We start from the raw sequence: 18923 nt of genomic DNA, 5'->3' as shown, positions 1-18923 counted from the left end.
CTTTTCTTTTGCTTCTCCTTTGACCTCAGCTACTAACAAACCACAAACAACCTCCTCCCTATATAACCAACAACTGGCCCACCCCAACTCCCAGTCTATCGGACCCTAACATTTATATACTCTGAAAAGTCCCCAGAATTCCAAATATAACACAATCGCAAAACCTATCTGCCGCAGACAGAACCACGATTCTGCTAGAGCACAAGACAAATCACAGTCAGTTGCTGCAGGCAGTCCGAAGCAGCCCCACATCCCTACGCCTGGAATCAAAACAAAAGCACCTTCTTATAATATGTTTTGCTTTTGTTTTGTTTTGTTAAGAAACTAAGATTCCAGAATTCTCACTACATCGCTTCCTCTGCTGGGGAAAACTGGAGAAGACATTTAGCGTATCCTACCGTATACTTCAAGTCCACCAGGTCTCCACACTTCCCACCTAAACGTTGTAAGACCATACAACCCTGCCCATTCTACAAATCTGGACGCAAACTCCTGTCTTCTCATAGAAACTTGAGTAAACTTTTAATTCCAATGTCTAAATGACTTTCTGTTTCTACAGTTTAGTCCTTTCGTCCTCTCCCTTTAAGGGCACCGGTAAAACTTCAGCACGATTCCATCCTTTTCTCCTTCCCCTCAGGAAACTCGTTAAATGACTTTGTCTTCTCTTGCCTCCGACCTACAGCCAGCCCCCATCCGGGGCCCTCCCTTCTACACTGGGTATGTTGTACTTTCCGTCTGTCCCCTCATTCCACCTTCCTTACTCTGCTACGCAGCATGCGTCCCTCAGCAGATCAAACAACAACCCTTCCGGCCCACCCCTTGCCCATCCTCAGCTTCCGGTTTGTCAAAGTTCATTTGCTCCTGTCAGTGGGTTCGACTCTCTCCTTAGCCTCGGTTTAGGTGCTGGTGCTCGGCGTCTTAGTATCCTCCTTCAAAGTCTTCATCCTAGTTCTTTAGCAGCCAATAGCACACTCCTACGGACTTCGGCTTCACCCACCAACTGGACGGGCGCCGCCTAATTGCTGCCGCTCGACGTCCGCGGGGGCGTCTGGGAGTTGTAGTCCGGACTAGTGAGCTGACGCAGTTCAGAACAAGACCGACGGGCGGGCGCCATTGTGTCTTTTGCAGGCGCTCGTAGCGCTGCGTGAAAGCCCGTCGGGGACAGCGCCCATCTTCTATTTTATTTGCAACCTCTGGAGCCCAGTGTCGGCGTCGTTAGTGGTTCCACTTCTACAGACCACGAAGAAGGTGTGTAGTCGTGGTTCCGGATCCTGAGGAGGACATAGCGTTCTAGATGGGGAACACATTTTAAGAAAACCAACCGCATTCTGGATTAGAGGACATCAGCTGTTCCCTCTCGGTTAGAGGGGAACCTGTCTTGTAGGCTTATGTGAGTCGGGGAGAGGACTCACTGGGCACTTTGCAATTTTGGGGAGGACTGGTCATGTCCTGCTAAGGAGTGGGATATGGGCAGAGGTGGGGGAGCCACTGAGCACTTTCCTTAGTGCCCCCCTCTTCCACCTTCAGTTTCGTCAGCATTCCGCCTACTCCCGTGAGAGAACATTGAGGACAGTATGGCTTCCACGCTTCCAACAACCTGGCCTCATGTGAGTAAAGGCTTCTTTTCAGCTTTTGAGTGCGCTCAGGGGCCGGCTAGTGGTGCGACGCTTGTTCTCAAATATCCTAGAGTTCCGGGAGGAGTTGAAGGACTGCCCAAGAGGGTGGTTAGAATAGAGAAGAAGCAAACAAACCGATTTCTGAACCGGGAACTGGCAAGCCAGATGGAGGGTCTTCAATTAAAAAGCAAAAAACATTTCTATTACATTTATTTTGTGTGTGGGTAAGCACGTGTGTTCTACTGCCTGCTTGTAGAGGACAAAGGACTCCTTTCCGGATCGTTACCTTTCTTTCAACATAAGAGTCCTGGAGATCAATCAAACTCAGCCTTGGTAGCAGGCACCTTTACCCACTGAGCCATCTCACCAGACCTGTTCTTTTTTTTTTCTTTTCTTTCTTTTCTTTTCTTCTCTTTTCCTTTCTTTTCTTTTCTTTTCTTTGGTTTTTCGAGACAGGGTTTCTCTGTGTAGCCCCGGCTGTCCTGGCACTCACTCTGTAGACCAGGCTGGCCTCGAACTCAGAAATCTGCCTGCCTCTGTCTCCCAAGTGCTGGGATTAAAGGCGTGCGCCACCATTGCCCTCACCAGACCTTTTCAAAAAAAAATTTTTTTTAAGCTGGGAGTCTGGTGAGGAAACTGACAGGTGTAAGGAAATAAGAGGCTCACGTTTAGTTTTCAGCAGCTACTTTAAGGAAGTGACAATTCAAAACCGAGAAAAGAGGTGTAGATAGGAACCAACAGTCCTATCCCCTGGTTAGTGAGGAGGAAAGAACAGGTTTTCATAGACCCCAGGTCTCCCTTGTCCCCTGATTACTGTCAGACAGATTTGCTCAAGGATTTAGACGAAGGAACTCGAGACAAGTAAACTGTAACTAGGTCATCTTGCTCAGCCTTTCTATTTTTCTCTCACTGTGGAAGAGGAAAACCCGTGGCTGAACTACGTCTTGTGGCTTTTAGGAATCTGTGACGTTTGAAGATGTATCACTGACATTTACCAAGGAAGAGTGGGCACAGCTGGACCTCCAACAGAAGTGCCTGTACAGGGAAATCATGATGGAGAACTACAGTAACATGATTTCAGTGGGTAAGGCAGCCTCCACGTTAATAAGGGTCTGTTAGGGTGGGTGGAGCATGCTTTTATTTCCGTCACTTCGGAGGTAGAGGAGGATTGGAAGTTCAGTGCCAGTCTTGCTTGACTCTACCTGCCCCTACCCCAAATCCAAATGTGTGGTACCTCTTTCTGAACTGTTTGTGTTTGGGCTTAGGCTAGAGGGACCCGAGGAGAAGTGTTTAGGGAATGTAGAGCTTGGTAGAGAGGGAAAAGGCAGCTTTTCAGTATGACGTTAGAAGTTTCATCCAATCAATACATCAGAGCCCCTGAATACTGGGCAGAGCCTATTCGGGATGTTTGTAGCTGTAGTGACAGTTGCCTGTAGTTTTTACGGCCCATCAAACATATGAGATGTCAGTGTCCAACAGCTCACAGGTATCATCAAAGATTTCTTTGTGATTTCTTTGTGGTTCTTGGGAAGTCTTCTGTCCTCTCTAGTTATTTCATAGCTATGGCTCCAAGCTTTATGTCTGTGTTTAAGCAGAAACAAAAGTTGATAGTCCTGACCAGTTCTTTCTCAACTGTCAAATTTAGCAGGGAAGCAAAAGCTTTCCCAGAATGTCCCTCAGTTGAACAACGTCCCTTTTTTACTTTATGGTACTTTTGCTATCAAGGAAACCCAAGAAATCCAACAAAAGGAACAGATATGTAGTTGTCATTGCCCAAGACCTGAAGACATCATGTCAGAGCATGGGAGGAAGAGAGGATAGAATGTTGCAGCAGGATAGCATTTTCTCTAAGCATACCTCCAAGCCCTGTCTCTTTTCAATTGAGCAGAGCATCACTTTTCCAAGCCAAATGTGATATCTCAGTTAGAAGAGGCAGAAGACTGCTGGCCAATGCAGAGACAAATTCCTCAAGACACTCTTCCAGGTAAGAGCCAGGCATGTGGGGGTTTCCAAAAGGGATGGATCTTCTGGTTATTCTGAGACTGATGTCTTGGCCAGACAAAATACAAACAACCAATGATGTACAGAATGAAAGACAAGTTAAAAAAAATCTATACTGCTGGGCAGTGGTGGCGCACACCTTTAATCCCAGCCCTTGGGAGGCAGAGGCAGGCAGATTTCTGAGTTCGAGGCCAGCCTGGTCTAAAGAATGAGTTCCAGGACAGTCCAGGCTATACAGAGAAACCCTGTCTCAAGAAAAAAAAAAAAAAAAAAAAAAAAAAAGGACTGATGTCTTCTAAGCAGTATGAGAACTCAGGTAGCATGTTGTAAGAAGTATGAGTTATTTTCTAATCTGCAGTCAGTTTTTTATGATGCTGATGATTAAGCCCAGGGCCTTTCACATGATAAGCAGAGCTGACATGCTACCACTTGAACTAACGGCCCCAGCTTCAGTCTTTATTTAGGGGTGGGGGTTGTGGTATTTGGGGTTTGTGTATAGTGGCGGTGGTGTTTGTGTTGGGGGTTTTGTTGTTTTGTATTTTTGTTTTGTTTTGAGATAAGGTCTTAGGTAGTTCAGGCTGGCCTCCAACCTATTAATTAACTAAGGATATGAATTCCTGATCATCCCTCTGTCTTAGAAGTTCTGGAATTACAAATGTGTGCTACCACACTGGCTCCTGTTTTTATTTTTCTTCTAAGTGTTTTTGTTGTTGTTTTTAAGCACATAGGCATATTGTCTGAATACTTTTTTGAACCCAAGCATTTTTAACCTTTTTTGTTGTTGTTCTGTTTATCTGGTTTCACTTTATATATGGTGGGCATAAAACCTTTGAGCCCCTCAAAAGTTCAGATTCATTCTTCTTCTGTTTGTTGGAAACAGCATCTTTCTGTAGACTAAATTACTATTATCATACTACAGAAGTCTCTTCTGTGTTCTTGTGCTTTTTTTTTTTTCCCCTTTCTGGGTGCATGCCATAATGCGACACATTTTATTGTATATTGATGAACTTTAATAAATTTCTATACCCCTTGTAGTTTAAAAAAAAAATCTTAGCCAGGTAGTGGTAGCACACACCTTTAATCCCAGCACTTGGGAAACAGAGGCAGTTGGTTCTCCGTAAGTTTAAGGCCAGCTGGTGTACAGAGCAAGTTCCAAGACAGCCAGGACTACAGAGAGAAACCATCTTTAAAAAAAGCAAAACAGCGGGGGCGGTGGTGGCGGCACACACCTTTAATCCCAGCACTTGGGAGGAAGAGGCAGGCAGATTTCTGAGTTCAAGGCCAGCCTGGTCTACAGAGTAAGTTCCAGAACAGCCAGGGCTACACAGAGAAACCCTGTCTCGAAAAATCAAAAAAAAAAAAAAATCTTGGATGTTTTTTAATCCTCCAGATAAACACCAGTTTGCCTAGATTAGTTGAGAAAAGCTATTAGAGTATGCATTAAATTTGATTGGACTTAATCATTCCTATTACCTGTTCTGGTTAATCCTTGCATGGTTGTTCATTTGAGCCTGGATGTTGCTACATCCTCTTAACATTGACGTCAATTACTTTTTCATTGACCTTAATTACTTTTCTATTGCTGTGAAGATATACCATGACCAAGATACAAGAAAAAACATTTAATTGAGGGTTTTCGTGTAGTTCACTGGGTAAGTCCATAAGGATCATGGTGACGAGCATGGCAGCAGGCAGGCAGGCAGGCAGGCATGGTGCTGAAGCAGTAGCTAAGAGTTTTCTTCCTAATTCACAAACCAGAAGCAGCTAGAGAGCTCGAGCTAACTGGGAATGGCATGGACTTTTGAAACCTCAAAAGTCAACCCCAGTGACAACAGCTCCTCCAACAAGACAACACCTAATCTTTTCTCAACAGTTCCACCAACTGGGAACCAAACATTCAAATATATTAGCCTAGAGGGCCATTTTCATTCAAATCACCACAATCTACTTGCTGGCCCCATAGGCCCATGGCAATATGCATTCAGTCCAACTTCAAAAGTCCCCATAGCCTTTCATAGTGTCAACACTTTAAAAGTTCATAGCCTTGGGGCTGGAGAGATTGCTCAGTAGTTAGCGCATTGGCTATGCTTGCAGAGCCCTAGCAGTCACATGGCAGCTCAGAACCATCTGTAACTCCAGTCTCAGGAGTTCCATGATGCCCTGTTCTGTCCTCTGAGGTCACTGCACTCACACAAGTTCAAAGTCTCTTCTGAGACTCAAAACAATCTTTTTAATTGTAAGCCCATTAAAATGCAAAAAACAAGTTACGTTCTTCTGACATACAGTGGCACAGAATATATATTTCCATTCCAGAAGAGGGAAAGTGAGGAAATACTGGACCTAATCAGAACTAAGCAAGGTAAACTCCAAATCCTGTAGGTCCATGTGATTGGAGGCTTACTTACAGTTTCAGAGGGTTAGTTCATGACCATCATAGTGGGTAGCATGGCACTGCAGCAGTAACTGAGAGTATACGTCTGAATCACAAGCAGAAGGCAGAGGGAGAGAGCTAAATGGGGCTGGCATGAGCTTTGGAAACACCCCCAGTGGACACACCTCGTCCAGCAAGGTCACAACTTCTGATCCTACCAAACAATTCATCCAACTGGAACCAAGTATTCAAACATGAGTCTATGGGTGTTGCTAACTTTTTCTTTGCTTTTGACAATTACATAGCGCCATCATCATATGCAGAGTGGGTGTCTGGCCTGGCGTGTAGGAAAATGTGTAGGTTTTGATGAACGTGTTGCTAGCTAGATTGTGTTGTTTCACATTGCCGTTCATCTGAATGGGTAAATATTCATCTAGTGCTTTCTAATGAATGAAAAATCATTCCTATATGATAATTAAGAAAATACCTATTTCCATTGCAGAATCTTCCAAGGTGGTTTTAGTGATTTTTTTTCCCCCTTTGAACAGTTAAAGTGGTAACATATTAGATATAAGAAGTGCCTTGCTGTAAGGTTGTGTTTTTGTCTTAATAGTCATGAAAGACATAGTAGTTTTCACTGGTTTTGCTAGCTTCAGTTTTTTTTTTATTTTGGCTATAAAGCACACCATGTGCCACTGGATGCTTCTCTTTGTGTTTTTATGCTCTGGTGAAGAAGCATCAGAGCACTTTCTGACCCTGTTCACCTGTCAGATCTCTACCTGCTGCCATCTTTGGTGATGACGTTTAGTTTTACATCAACGTTCATCTGAACGAGTAAATATTCATCTAGTGCTTTCTAATGAATGAAAAATCATTCCTATATGATGGAAATAGGAAAATTTTGAGGCTAGGAGTAGGAAACCAAAATACAAGAACATGCAGGTTAAGTTAGCAGAAGGCACTTGGCCGCATCAGCTGTGGGGGAAGCTTGACTTTTATTGTTGAGGAATGGTGTGACATGGGTTTTTTACAGCTCACTCTGGTTGGTTTGTAAAGAAAAAGCTGTGACAGGACACAGATGGAGAAAGGAAGCAAGCACCAGCAGTGCCCAAGGTTGGAATGATGATGCCTGCCCTGGGAAAGTAGAGAGTAGTAGCAGGTTTGGGGAGAATTAAAGAGTGTGTTTGACTCAAAGGTAGACTCAGTGGGTCTAAGTAATTAGATAAACTGGACCAAAACACTGCTGAGAATTCCTATGGGTGAAGGAAGCCTTGAAGGGATTTTCTATGGCTGTAGTTCATAATTTGTATGTTTACTACAAGAACTCTTTGTGATGCTGGAGATCCCAGGGCCTTGTATGTGCTATGCAAGCACTCTGCCACTGGGCTGCGTACATCCCCAGACAGGTATTGCAAGGAAAACAGCCTGAATTTTTGGAATTAACTTGTTTTAAAGATGTTAAAGGCATAAATTACTTTAAGGAGTGGAACTGTGGTTTTCTTTTTCTCTCCATAATGACATAATGTTAGGTAAAACTTTACACTAATCATGAAGAACTTCCTAATAGTGTTTACCTTGAAAGTTGGATTTAAACTGTGCCAAGCCTCTACTTATCCTGTCAATAGACCATAGATGAAAAGGGACCAGTGACACATCCAAGGAGGTTTGCTGAGCCAATTGCTTTTTTGAACTTCAAGAGGTCCGAGTAGTAAGTAAAAATGTAAGATTTTAGAATGTCATACATTACTATTAAATGAGATAATGCATCTTCACTAGTGTCCCAACAGTAGTGTGCAGTGCCTGTTATTAATGCATAAAAGTGAGATTGAATCCAAAGTTCAAATTCTTTCTTACAACTAAGCTTACAAGCTTCTCCAGCTCGAATGACAGCATGGAATGTGATTGGTGAGATAATACGAGAAAAATGGGTAAGTTCTAAGACAAATGTCGTTCAGCCTCAAGAAAGCTTTGAATTGAATAAGATCCTTTGATGGCGATATGAGAAAATAAATTAGGTTGTGCTCATGTATTCACTTGTCATTCTGTGGCCATTCAAAAAAGCACAGCCACATGTATATTCCTAAAGTGGGGCACTTGAAAGTTAACTAGACTTAATCATTAGAAGCAATGCATAAAAGACTATTGGCCAAGCATGGGTGGCACATAGCTTAAATCAAAGCACTTGAGAGGCAGAGGAAAGCTGGTCTCTTAGGAATTGGAGAATATCAAGGTAGCATAGTGAGACCCTGTCAAGAAATAAAGGAAAAAGAGAGTAACTAGTAGATGAATAAGTCATAATCACAGGAGAACCTCCAAAAAATGCTTTTTTTTTCCCCTTTTGTGTATATGTGGTTTTGCCTGTGTGTTTTTCTGTACACTGTATGCATGCACTTCCCACTGAGGTCAAAGGAGTTTCCTGGGACTGGAGTGACACATGGTTTTGAGTCATCATATGTGTGGTGGGAATGGAACCCAGATCCTCTGGAAAAAACAGACAGTACTATTAACTGCTGAGGCATCTCTCCAGCCGAAAACTTGAAAATTGTCAACTTAAGAAATGAAGCAGGAAATGAACCTTATAAGAGTCGCTTCCCTTTTGTTTGAGGAAGAGAGGCAGATACTCTTTGTATAGCCTGAGGATGTCCACATGCTCGAGCAAACATGTAGAGAATGAAAGAAATACTCATACAAAATGTTAGAATACATATATATGGAAAATGAAGGAATTGCACTACAGACCTCTGAGGGCTCAAGGCCTTATCAATTTGTTGAGTGTCTAGAATCTAGAGTGATCATGTATTTTGGATAGAGCCTAGTCCAGTACTGCTGATTTTTGTTGAAGAACACATTTTCTCTTGTCTTTTATGAATTTTCTCTCTGAGATATTTAGGGTGGGGAATCTGATATCAAAAAAGTGTACAGTAAATATGTTTAGTGTGAGAAAGCTCAGTTTCAGCTCAGCTTGGACCACCTTAACTGTTAGATGACTAAAACAGGATATTAATCTGTAAAGACGTGAATAGGACTCTTCTGTGAAAGTTTCAATATCTGAGAACTCCTCTAAGGGAAGAAACCTCAAAAGTATAATTGGAGCAGGAACAACTTCTGACCTAAGTTAGGTTTACCTTGAGAAAGCTTGTACTAGAGCCCCACCCCCACCCCACAAAAATACAATTTAGTAAAAATAAACACTACCATCTGAGAACTCTAAAGCCATGTGAATGTGCATGATAGAGAAGCACTTTCACGTGTAGCTCTCTTATTTGGTATCACAGTTGTACTAGGGATAGTCTTAAGAATGTAATTGCTATTAGGAAGCCACTGAGTATTAAAGAAACCCCTGACAGGGATCCCTGTGAATATGACAATGTGGAAGGCTTCAGTAGGAGTCCTCATTGGATCCTGTATCAGAGGACTCATATGGGCAAGGACCCTTTGGAAGTATTCTCTAGGGAAATCATCAGCTTTAACTCCTACGTTGTCTGAGAATGAGAAAATACACAATTATAAAGGATTACAGTGAATAAGAAAAGTGAAATGTCAGGAGCCTTAAACAAACAAATTATTCTATAAATTCCAATTTGTTAGCAATATGACTGATTTACTTGGCCCTCAGTAAGAAGGTACCACAGAGTGAATGAATACCTGAAGAAACCCCAAGAAACAAGAGTATATCTTCAAAGGGAATTTCAGTATGAGTCCAAACTTTGAGAAAGTAAAGGAAATCGTGAGGCAGATAGTGTTACAGAGACATCTGAGGGCCCAGATTTATAGATTTGAGAGTCCAGAATCTATAGAATGGCCATGTATTTTGGCTAGCCAAGTGGATCTCAACCTTCCTAATGATATGACCCTTTAATGCAGCTCCTCGTTTTATGGTGACCCTCAACCATAAAATTATTTTTGTTGCTACCTCATAACTGTAATTTTGTTATTGTTATGAACCCCTGTGAAAGGGTCATTCAACCCTCAAAGGGGTCATGACTCACAGGTTGAGAACTGCTCTGCTAGAGTCTAGTCCAGTAGTATATATTCATGGTATGTTGATTTTTGTTCAAGAATACACTGTCTTTTTCATGTGTTTGTTCTCTGGGACCTTTGTGTGCCATCTGTCTGTCCATCTGTCTGCCTCAAATATCTGTATCATGATTCTCTTAAAGAGATACCATTCTCTAGCATCCACACTTAAAATCTAGGGTCACTGGAAAGCTTGCAGTACATTGCTAAAACCAATGAATAGAGCTTTGAAGCAAACATTATGGATGATGAAGGGGAGACATCCCTCTAAAGAAGTTTTAAAAAATAAATTTTTTTTTAAAGCAAGAAACAAACAGGCCTGTTGTTGTAGGCCAAAAATGTCAGCTACTTGGAAAGCTAAGACAGGTTCAAGGCCAGTCTGGGCAATTATTTGTCCTTAAATAAAAAGTAAAAGGAGGGCCTGCAGATGTAGGTGGCAAAGTGTTTGCCCAGTATCCACAAGGCCTTGAATGAATCCCCAGCACCACATAACCACGTATGGTCATAGGTGCTCAGTGGTAAGAAGAACCTCAAAAAGTCCTCCTCTGCTACATAGAGCTCAAGGCCACCTGGGACGGCTGCCCTACCTCAAAAGAGTGTATGTCCTAGTTGATAATACCTCAGTGATTGAGTAGTCTCTTAGGGCTAAGACCTAGGCAAAGAAAGAAAAATCAAAAAGGAAGGGGGAAAAAAAATCTGCATGAATTTTATTTCTTTTTAGACAAAATACAAACAACCAATGATGTGCAAAATAAAAGACAAGTTAAAAAAATCTATACTGCCGGGCGGTGGTGGCGCACGCCTTTAATCCCAGCACTTGGGAGGCAGAGGCAGGCAGATTTCTGAGTTCAAGGCCAGCCTGGTCTACAGAGTGAGTTCCAGGACAGCCAGGGCCACACAGAGAAACCCTGTCTCGAAAAACAAAACAAAACAAAACAAAAAAAATCTATACCATAGAAGGAGGGTAAGGGAGGAAATCCATTCAGATAGATACTCTGCCATGCATGTAACTTGATGGTAATACTTTTTGATAAGAGAATAAGCCAGTTCCTTACGTACTTAACAAAAGAGTATTTGTTTTTCTTTTTGTTTGTTTGTTTTCTTTTTATTTTATTTATATGAGTACACTGTAGCTGCCTTAAGATCCCATTACAGATGGTTGTGAGCCACTATGTAGTTGCTGGGAATTGAACTCAGAACCTCTGGAAGAGCAGTCAGTCCTCTTAACTGCTGAGCCATCTCTCCAGCCCCAGTATTTGTGTTTGTTAAAACATGTAAATGGAACTGGGTCTCTCATATCTTAGGCTGGCCTTAACCTTACTATGTAGCCAGACTTGACCTTGAACATCTGATCCTCTTGCCTCTATGTGCTGGGGTTACAGGCATGCATCCCTGTGACTGGTTTTAATGAGTTTCTGGGGATATGCTACATCATTCTCTAAAAACCGAGCTACATACTCAGCCTGTTTTTATGTATGTTTTTTAGATGAGTTTGTTTTTGTGACTCTAGTTGGCCTATAACTCAATATATAGATCTGGCTAGACTCTTAACAGTGATCCCCTCTTGCCCTCTTTCCCCTGCCTCCCAAGAACAATGATTATAGGAATGTGCCACATTGCTTAGCTTTTGCTCTGGTTTTGACTTTTAGAATGTTCTGGGCCTTCTCCATACCCTGGAATGAATTCCTTTCCTGCTGAGAGTCCTCTGATGAAGATCAAGGTTGTTGAAGTCCTTACATTGAACAAGGATGTGGCTGGTCCCCGGAATGCCCTGATTCAATCTCTCTATCCAGAAATCGGAGAAGACTTGAAGCCAGGTAACCGCAAGCCAGCTAAACAACCAAGCAAGCGTTTAACTGACACTGAAGCTTCGCGCCAGAAGTTCCGACATTTCCAGTATGAAGAGTCAGCTGGTCCCCAGAAGGCTGTGTCCCGGCTTCATAAGCTGTGTCACCAGTGGCTGCAGCCTAATACACGTTCAAAGAAGCAGATCCTAGAGTTGTTGGTGCTTGAGCAGTTCCTGAATGCACTGCCTGAGAAGTTGCGGGTGTGGGTAGAGTCACATCACCCAGAAGATTGCAAAGCAGCAGTGGCTTTGTTGGAGAATATGACCTCAGCATCTAAGGATGATGGTGAGTGTCCTGTGAAGGCTTTGTGAGGGAATGAGGAGTGCTGGGGTGACTGAGGATGTTCCCATTCCAGACCACAAACATCCGTATCTTCCGTGTTCCCAGTTAAAATTAATGGAAACCTGAAGTGTTTGGTATCCATCCCTGTTCTCCCAAACAAAAACCTTCCATGGGCTTCAGTGGAAGCTTGCAAATGCAATGCATTTTTTTCCCCTTTATCCTTTTGCAATTCCTGACACATAGCCAGCCTTCCAGTTCTTTGAAAGGGCTATGAATGAAGTCCTAACTAAGGGAGGACTCGAGAGTTGACTGAGCCTGTGGGCCTTCAGAAAAGATGGGATGTGACAAGTGAGTACACGTATGATAGTACTAAGATGGTGAAGAGGTCAGGATACAGGTGGAGTTTATGGAGGCTGCTTCTGTCGCTGAAACCTGCTGGGACAAGAACAGTGAAGAGAAGAAGCAGGATGGATATCCCAATGAAACATTGGCCAAGAATCTTGTATAGCCTGTAGAAATTGAAAAGGCAAAGAATGAGTTCTTCCCTATATCCAAAAAAGAACGTCTTGATTTTAAGCCAGTGAGGCTGATGCCAGAGCTCTGGTCTCTGAAACCTTAATATATTTTACCAGATCCGATGATGTAGGCTTATAATCTGAAATACTCAAGAGGCCAAGTCAAGTCACCAGTTCAAGGCCTGCCTGAGCTACAAATGAGTTCAAGTCAGTGTGAGCAATTTATCATGACCCTGTCACAAAATAGAAAAGGACTGGGGCTGTCACCCAGGAGTGGCACAGCATTCTGGCTTTAATACCCAGGATTTAGGGAGTGAAGCAATTTATGACAGTTAACTGGAGTTCAACTCCCTCCAGAAGCTACATTTAAAAAAAAAAAAAAAATGGGCATGGTCATGCATGCCTAACCACACTATTATAGTGGATGGAGACAGGAAGGTCCCTCAGGTTTCCTGGCCTCCAGCCTGGCTACAAGTTCAGTGAAAGACACTGTCTCAAATGGACATAGTAAAGAATGATGTATTAAGACACCAGACATCCTCATCTAGCCTCTGCATGCACCCAAACACACATGCACATAAACGGTACTTACAAACACCAAAAAAGCTGTAAAGTGGCTCTAGGAAGAAGGGAAACCTTACTGGAAGAGTTCCAGGATGCTCTCTCTAACTCTAAGTACACCTCTACCTAGGAGGTTCAATAAGAGCCTCAACTCATCCCCTCATCCGTCTCATTTGCCCGCCTTCAGCTGGCTTCATTGCCATTAAGGCTTCCAAACACAGAATTTCTCTTTCCTACATGTTCCAGCAAAGGCTTCATTTGCTTTAAAAGTGTATGGTCTCCCATGTCTACCAGAGTCCGTGAAGGTAAAGGGATAGCACGGTGGAGCAGGCTGGGTAATGTCATTTGTCCCCATCCTAGCTGGAGTAGAATCAGCATGGTAAAAGCCCATATGTGAAGACACATGAGGAAGGCTGGACCTGGAAGAATCCTTGGAAGGGCTGTTAGTACTGCCCAGGACTGTTTAATGAGACCAGAAGCACAAAATGGGTACACATTCTATGACCAAGGGAAGATCCTTCTCTTCTCCAAGGCAGCAAAGAGGGAACCATACAAGCATGATAAGGGCTTGGAGACTAGAAACAGACTTTACCACTAAGGAAAAGGCCATTGCTTCAGAAATCAGAGCCTGAGACAGATGCTGGAATGGGGAGACAATAAAAGGTTTCTGTAGTAGAGATACCAGTCTCTGAGTGGTTCATGCAGAGTAATACACTGGGCCCATCCAGTTACAGGAATAGTTTACTGTGGTGAAGAGGTCAACATAGACCATTGAGGGGCATAGGTGTGCATAGGTCATGGATTGCAGACCTGGTGGTTCTGTGTGCCTGAGGGCTACCGCCTCATTAACTCTTTATGTGACATCTTCTCCAGCTCTACTTGCCTGCTCTAGTGAGGCCACTGATCAACCAAAGGACAAAAGGGAAGATGTGGCCACCTTACCAGTTACTGTACCACCTGAGGTAAGCAAGAACCTTTTGTTCCATTGGTCATAGCTTCCTTTAAGGAACCACCCCTAAGATGTCCCCTCTACACTGAGCCTTGCCAAGACTTCACAGAAGATAGGCCATTTTAACTTTCTGAGTTCTTGGATCTAAGTGGAATTCTAAAAAACCCAAGTGTGAAGGGTAACCCTCCTGACATTGTGATGGGCATACAGAAAGCAAACAGTAGGAGTCCAAAAACCAAGACTGAGGAACATAAGAACCAGAAGAATCACAGGCAGTTTGTAAGAACTATATTGTACCCTAGTTAAAATGAGTGAGCCCTTGTCCTTTGGAGACACTTAATTGGGGAATTAGAAATGAAACAGCATAGGCTCAGATCAGTCTCAGAACTAGGTGATGGGCATGCAATAGGATTAGCCCTATCAGCCAGGAAAATGGTATGTATATGGCATTGTTGTGTATTATGTATATGGTATTAGTGATATTAGTGTGAATATGGCTCTTTTCCCTACAAGTGGTTAATATTGGCTCAGGTGTGATGGAATTGTTGGCTCTCATGTAATGGGTAATGTGGGCTAGGCTTCACGCATGGCTGCTACCTGGGAATGGGAAGAAACTGATCCCAGACTCATTGCTCTGTGTTCTGTTCCTTCTAAGGTAGGCTCTGCTGCATCTGGGCAAAAACCTCCCAGATCCAGGCAAGGTGATGAGACGGAAGAGTCTTCTTTCAGAATCCTTAGTCACTCATAAGAAACTGACATGGCATAGGTGAATACTACACAAAGGTCAGACCTGTCTATTAACAGCAAGGATTTGTCTTCATTGTAGGTTTTATACTACAGGACAAGGCCGTTTCCTGAGGGAGATGGTCCTTTGGAGGATGTTGTCCTTACAATGCAGGCTTAATATAGATGCTAGTATGATCAGTGTAGCATGCTTATTGTACTTGTAACTCTTTGTCAATCAGGAGCTCTGCCTACCAGCTTGGGACCCAGACTTTAGTTTGGAAAAATACCCTGTGGATCTCTTTTGGGGTCAAAAAACGTCATTGTCTCTTATTAAACCACCAAAGCAGAAAAGTCCTTCTGTGTGGTAGAATGTCCCAGTGGCCTTTCTTCTACCCACACTGGCAAACATGGAGCTTTTATAACATTACAGGAGCCGGTGACTTTCCAGGATGTGGCTGTGGACTTCAGTCAGGAGGAGTGGCGGCTACTAGGTCCGATGGAGAGGACCGAGTATCGTGATGTGATGCTAGAGACCTTGGGCAACTTGGTCTCTGTGGGTAAGGCCATTCTTACATTTAGAAAGCCACAGGGTCCCCCAGATCTCTCGGTTTTTCTCTACCCAGTGTCAGAACTGGCTGTGCTCTCAAGAATCTCTTGATCTGTCCAGAATCTTTATCTGAAACTGTGACCTTTCGTTGGTAGGGAGCCTTGAGCCCACAGAGGCAGCCTCATGTTTGGTTTGCCTAGGGGAGTGAGAAAGCTCCTGGTTTTGCTGCTTCACAGCTTGTCACTCCCTAGACTGAACAACTGTTTAAGAAGATGTAACTTTATTTTTTAATACTGTCACACTGGCACTTATAACTGCAATATGTATATCTTTTGGTTTCTTTCAGGGTGGGAGCCTACATTGGGAAACAGAGAGTTAACTCCAGACTCTCCCATTCCTGTGGTAAAACCAATTCATGACCCAACCCCAAAAGATCTCTCAAGGAATGGTACCCAGTCCACTGTCTTTGAAAGTATCTCACAAAATGGAGTCCAAGAAATGCACACCATAGAATCAAATCAAGTGGAACTTCTACAGGAAAAAGGCCACCCTCAGAAGAAGCTCTCTGAAAGCTCCAAGGCTCAGGACCAAACTATTCTTTACGAAAGCCAGGACTCACTCAAGGAAGTTCTTCCCAGCAAGCATGTAAAAGTTAAACAGAAGGGCACAGGAAAGGGGAAAGGCAGGAAAAACACCATTTCCATGACACGAGGTTTACGCATAAGAAATCAGCAAAAGGACTCTGTGGAGTGGCAAGGCAGGAGTAGCAGCAATCCTATGACACATGACTCCTCTATAAAAAAACACCAACGGGGTTCTGAGCGGGGAAAAGCTGCAGCCAGCAGAGATCCCATTACACTTACTGTGCCTGCAAAATTTTACCAGAAAGCCTCTGGCTCTGAAGAGGTTAGATTCAGGGACAGTAGCAATGCCATGGTACCTGATGCACCTACAAAGATAGACCAAAAAGGCCCTGAATGGCATAAAGTTGGGGAAAGTAACAATTCCATGTCACAAGGTTCATCTGTACAAAATCACCAGATGGGGTCTGTGGTGGGAAGAGCCAGGGACAACAGTATCTTGACACATACTTTACCTGTAAAACTTAACCAGAAAGGCTATGAAGAAGGTAAAGTCCAAGGAAACAGGAATTCCTTGAAACATGTAAAATCTCACCAGAAGGGTTCTAAAGGGCAAAGAGTCAGGGAACTTAGCACTTCCGAAAAACATGTTCCCTATATAAAAAATCACCTAAAGACCGCTGAAAGAGAACAAGGCAGGGAAATCAATGCTTCCATAAAATATGGTCCCTATATAAAAACTTGCTATAAGGGTTCTGAAATGAGAAAGCTCAGGAGAGCAAACAATTGTGGGAAAGGCATCAACCGGCACGCTCAGCAGATATTCTTTATCAAAATTCACAAGGGGAGCCAAGTTTGCCGATGCAGTGAATGTGGGAAAATGTTCCGAAATGCTAGGTATTTCTCTGTCCACAGGAAGATCCACACAGGAGAGCGGCCTTACATGTGTATGGCCTGTGGGAAAGCATTTGTTCAGAGCTCCTCCCTCACACAGCATATTAGAATTCATAGCGGGGAGAGACCATTTGAATGTTCAGAGTGTGGGAGGACCTTCAATGACCGCTCAGCCATCTCTCAGCACCTGAGAACTCATACTGGAGCTAAGCCCTACCACTGTCAGCACTGTGGGAAAGCTTTCCGGCAGAGTTCCCACCTTACCAGGCATGAGAGAACTCATACTGGGGAGCGCCCGTATGTGTGCACCAAGTGTGGGAAGGCATTCACACAGAGCTCACACCTTATTGGGCATCAGAAAACACACAGGATAAAGTTCAAGAAGCAGCCCAAATTGTAGCCTTTGTGCCTTTCAACGCACTATTTTTTTAGCCTTGAAATGTACTATGCAAACACTTAGTATGATAGATAGACTTTAAATAAGAGAGCCCCACACCTTAAGGACAGCTCAGGACACCACCCAGCAGGCAGTGAGTGAAACCATCAGGGAGTTTTTAATTGCTTCACTTATTCTCAAAAGGAAATCAAAGATCTGAAAATGCTTCTAAGTTTAAGAAGCCAAGTACCAAAAATTGCACTGATTTCTATACGGGGTAAAGTGTGTGAATGACAAAAACTAAACTTATGTAGATAAAACTATTATATTTGTGTGGAACTTTTTTCTTCTGCTGTAATAGCTGTTTTTCATTTATCAATTTGACTACATCTGGAATTAACTAAAACACTACCAGCTGAGTATACCATTGAGGAATTTTTTTCTTAACTAGATCATTTAAAGTGGGCAAACCCACTTTTAATCTGAATTGCACCTTCAACTGGCAACCTATATAAAGGACACTGAAGAAGGAAGCTTGCCCTCTTTGCCTGCTTGCTCTCACTAGCTAGTCTATCCCCTCACTGGCATTAGAGCTTACTTAGAGGTTCTAGCATGTACCACCTGAGACATCCTTGCTCATGAACTGAACAACTACTGGATTCTTAGACTTCCATTGATAAACAGCCATTGTACTAGATGAACAACAGCCTGTAAGTCATTCTAGTTAATATGTGTGTATGTATGTTTATATATACATATGAGAAGAGAAATTCATACTATCAGACCTACTACACTAGGATACCTTGAATAGTATCTGCTTAATTAAGCATCATTTGTTTGTTTTAGATTTTTGAGACAGGGTTTTTCTGGGTAGGGCTGGCTGTCCTACAATTCACTCTATAGACCAGGCTGGCCTCGAACTCAGGGATCCACCTGCCTCTGCTTCCTAAGTTCTGGGATTAAAGGTGCGAGCCACCTGGCAATTAACAATCTTTTATGTTGGTGATCTCAAACAATACTAGCACATCAGTGTACAGGTGGGAGGATATCTTCAGGAATCATTGGAGGCCCAAAGGTCTAGAAGTCTAGTGAATCCAGGGTCACATGAGAATATCCTCTGGCTTTACATTACCATCTTTCCTAAAGGACCAGTTACAGGAGAAGTTCATCACCGTTAAGCAACAAAACACTGGCAACACCAGGGCATGTGTTTGATACTCACTTTCAAATTCCATTACATACGTACATACATAGGTAGGTAGATATCCAGGTCAACAAGGAAAAGGAAAGCAAAGGACTAGCAATATGGCTCAGCTGGTAAAGGGGGCCTGCCACCAAACTTGATGACCTGATTTAAATCCCTAGGACAAATGCTGTGGGAAGAGAACTGATTCTTGCAAGTTGTCCACTGACATCCACATGTGTGCCATGGTGTGCAGTCACACAAAATAAAACTATAAAATTCTTCAGAGTTGAAGATAGCTCCATGGTTAAGAATTCTTGCTGCTAGCCAGGCGGAGGTGGCGCATGCCTTTAATCCCAGCACTTGGGAGGCAGAGGCAGGTGGATTTCTGAGTTCGAGAGTTCGAGGCTAGCCTGGTCTACAGAGTGAGTTCCAGGACAGCCAGGACTACACAGAG

At 43.1% G+C, this 18923-nt stretch overlaps 1 protein-coding gene across 1 annotated transcript; it reads left to right on the top strand.

Moving 5' to 3' along the window:
• The first annotated feature begins 1079 nt into the window (after nt 1-1079).
• Nucleotides 1080-17622, top strand: Znf274 (zinc finger protein 274). The gene is made up of 8 exons (XM_028781870.1): nt 1080-1248; nt 1528-1607; nt 2574-2700; nt 3505-3600; nt 11655-12137; nt 14084-14172; nt 15316-15442; nt 15779-17622. Exons 2-8 carry the CDS (start codon nt 1575-1577, stop codon nt 17305-17307), a joined length of 2484 nt encoding a protein of 827 aa, XP_028637703.1. The 5' UTR covers nt 1080-1248; nt 1528-1574; the 3' UTR covers nt 17308-17622.
• Nucleotides 17623-18923: the final 1301 nt, after the last annotated feature.

This window comes from Grammomys surdaster, unplaced genomic scaffold (genome assembly GCF_004785775.1).
Source record: "Grammomys surdaster isolate TR1022 unplaced genomic scaffold, NIH_TR_1.0 576, whole genome shotgun sequence".
In the NCBI taxonomy this organism is placed as follows: domain Eukaryota; kingdom Metazoa; phylum Chordata; class Mammalia; order Rodentia; family Muridae; genus Grammomys; species Grammomys surdaster.
Note: the sequence above shows the minus strand (reverse complement) of the source record. Positions and strands in the feature narration are given on the sequence as shown.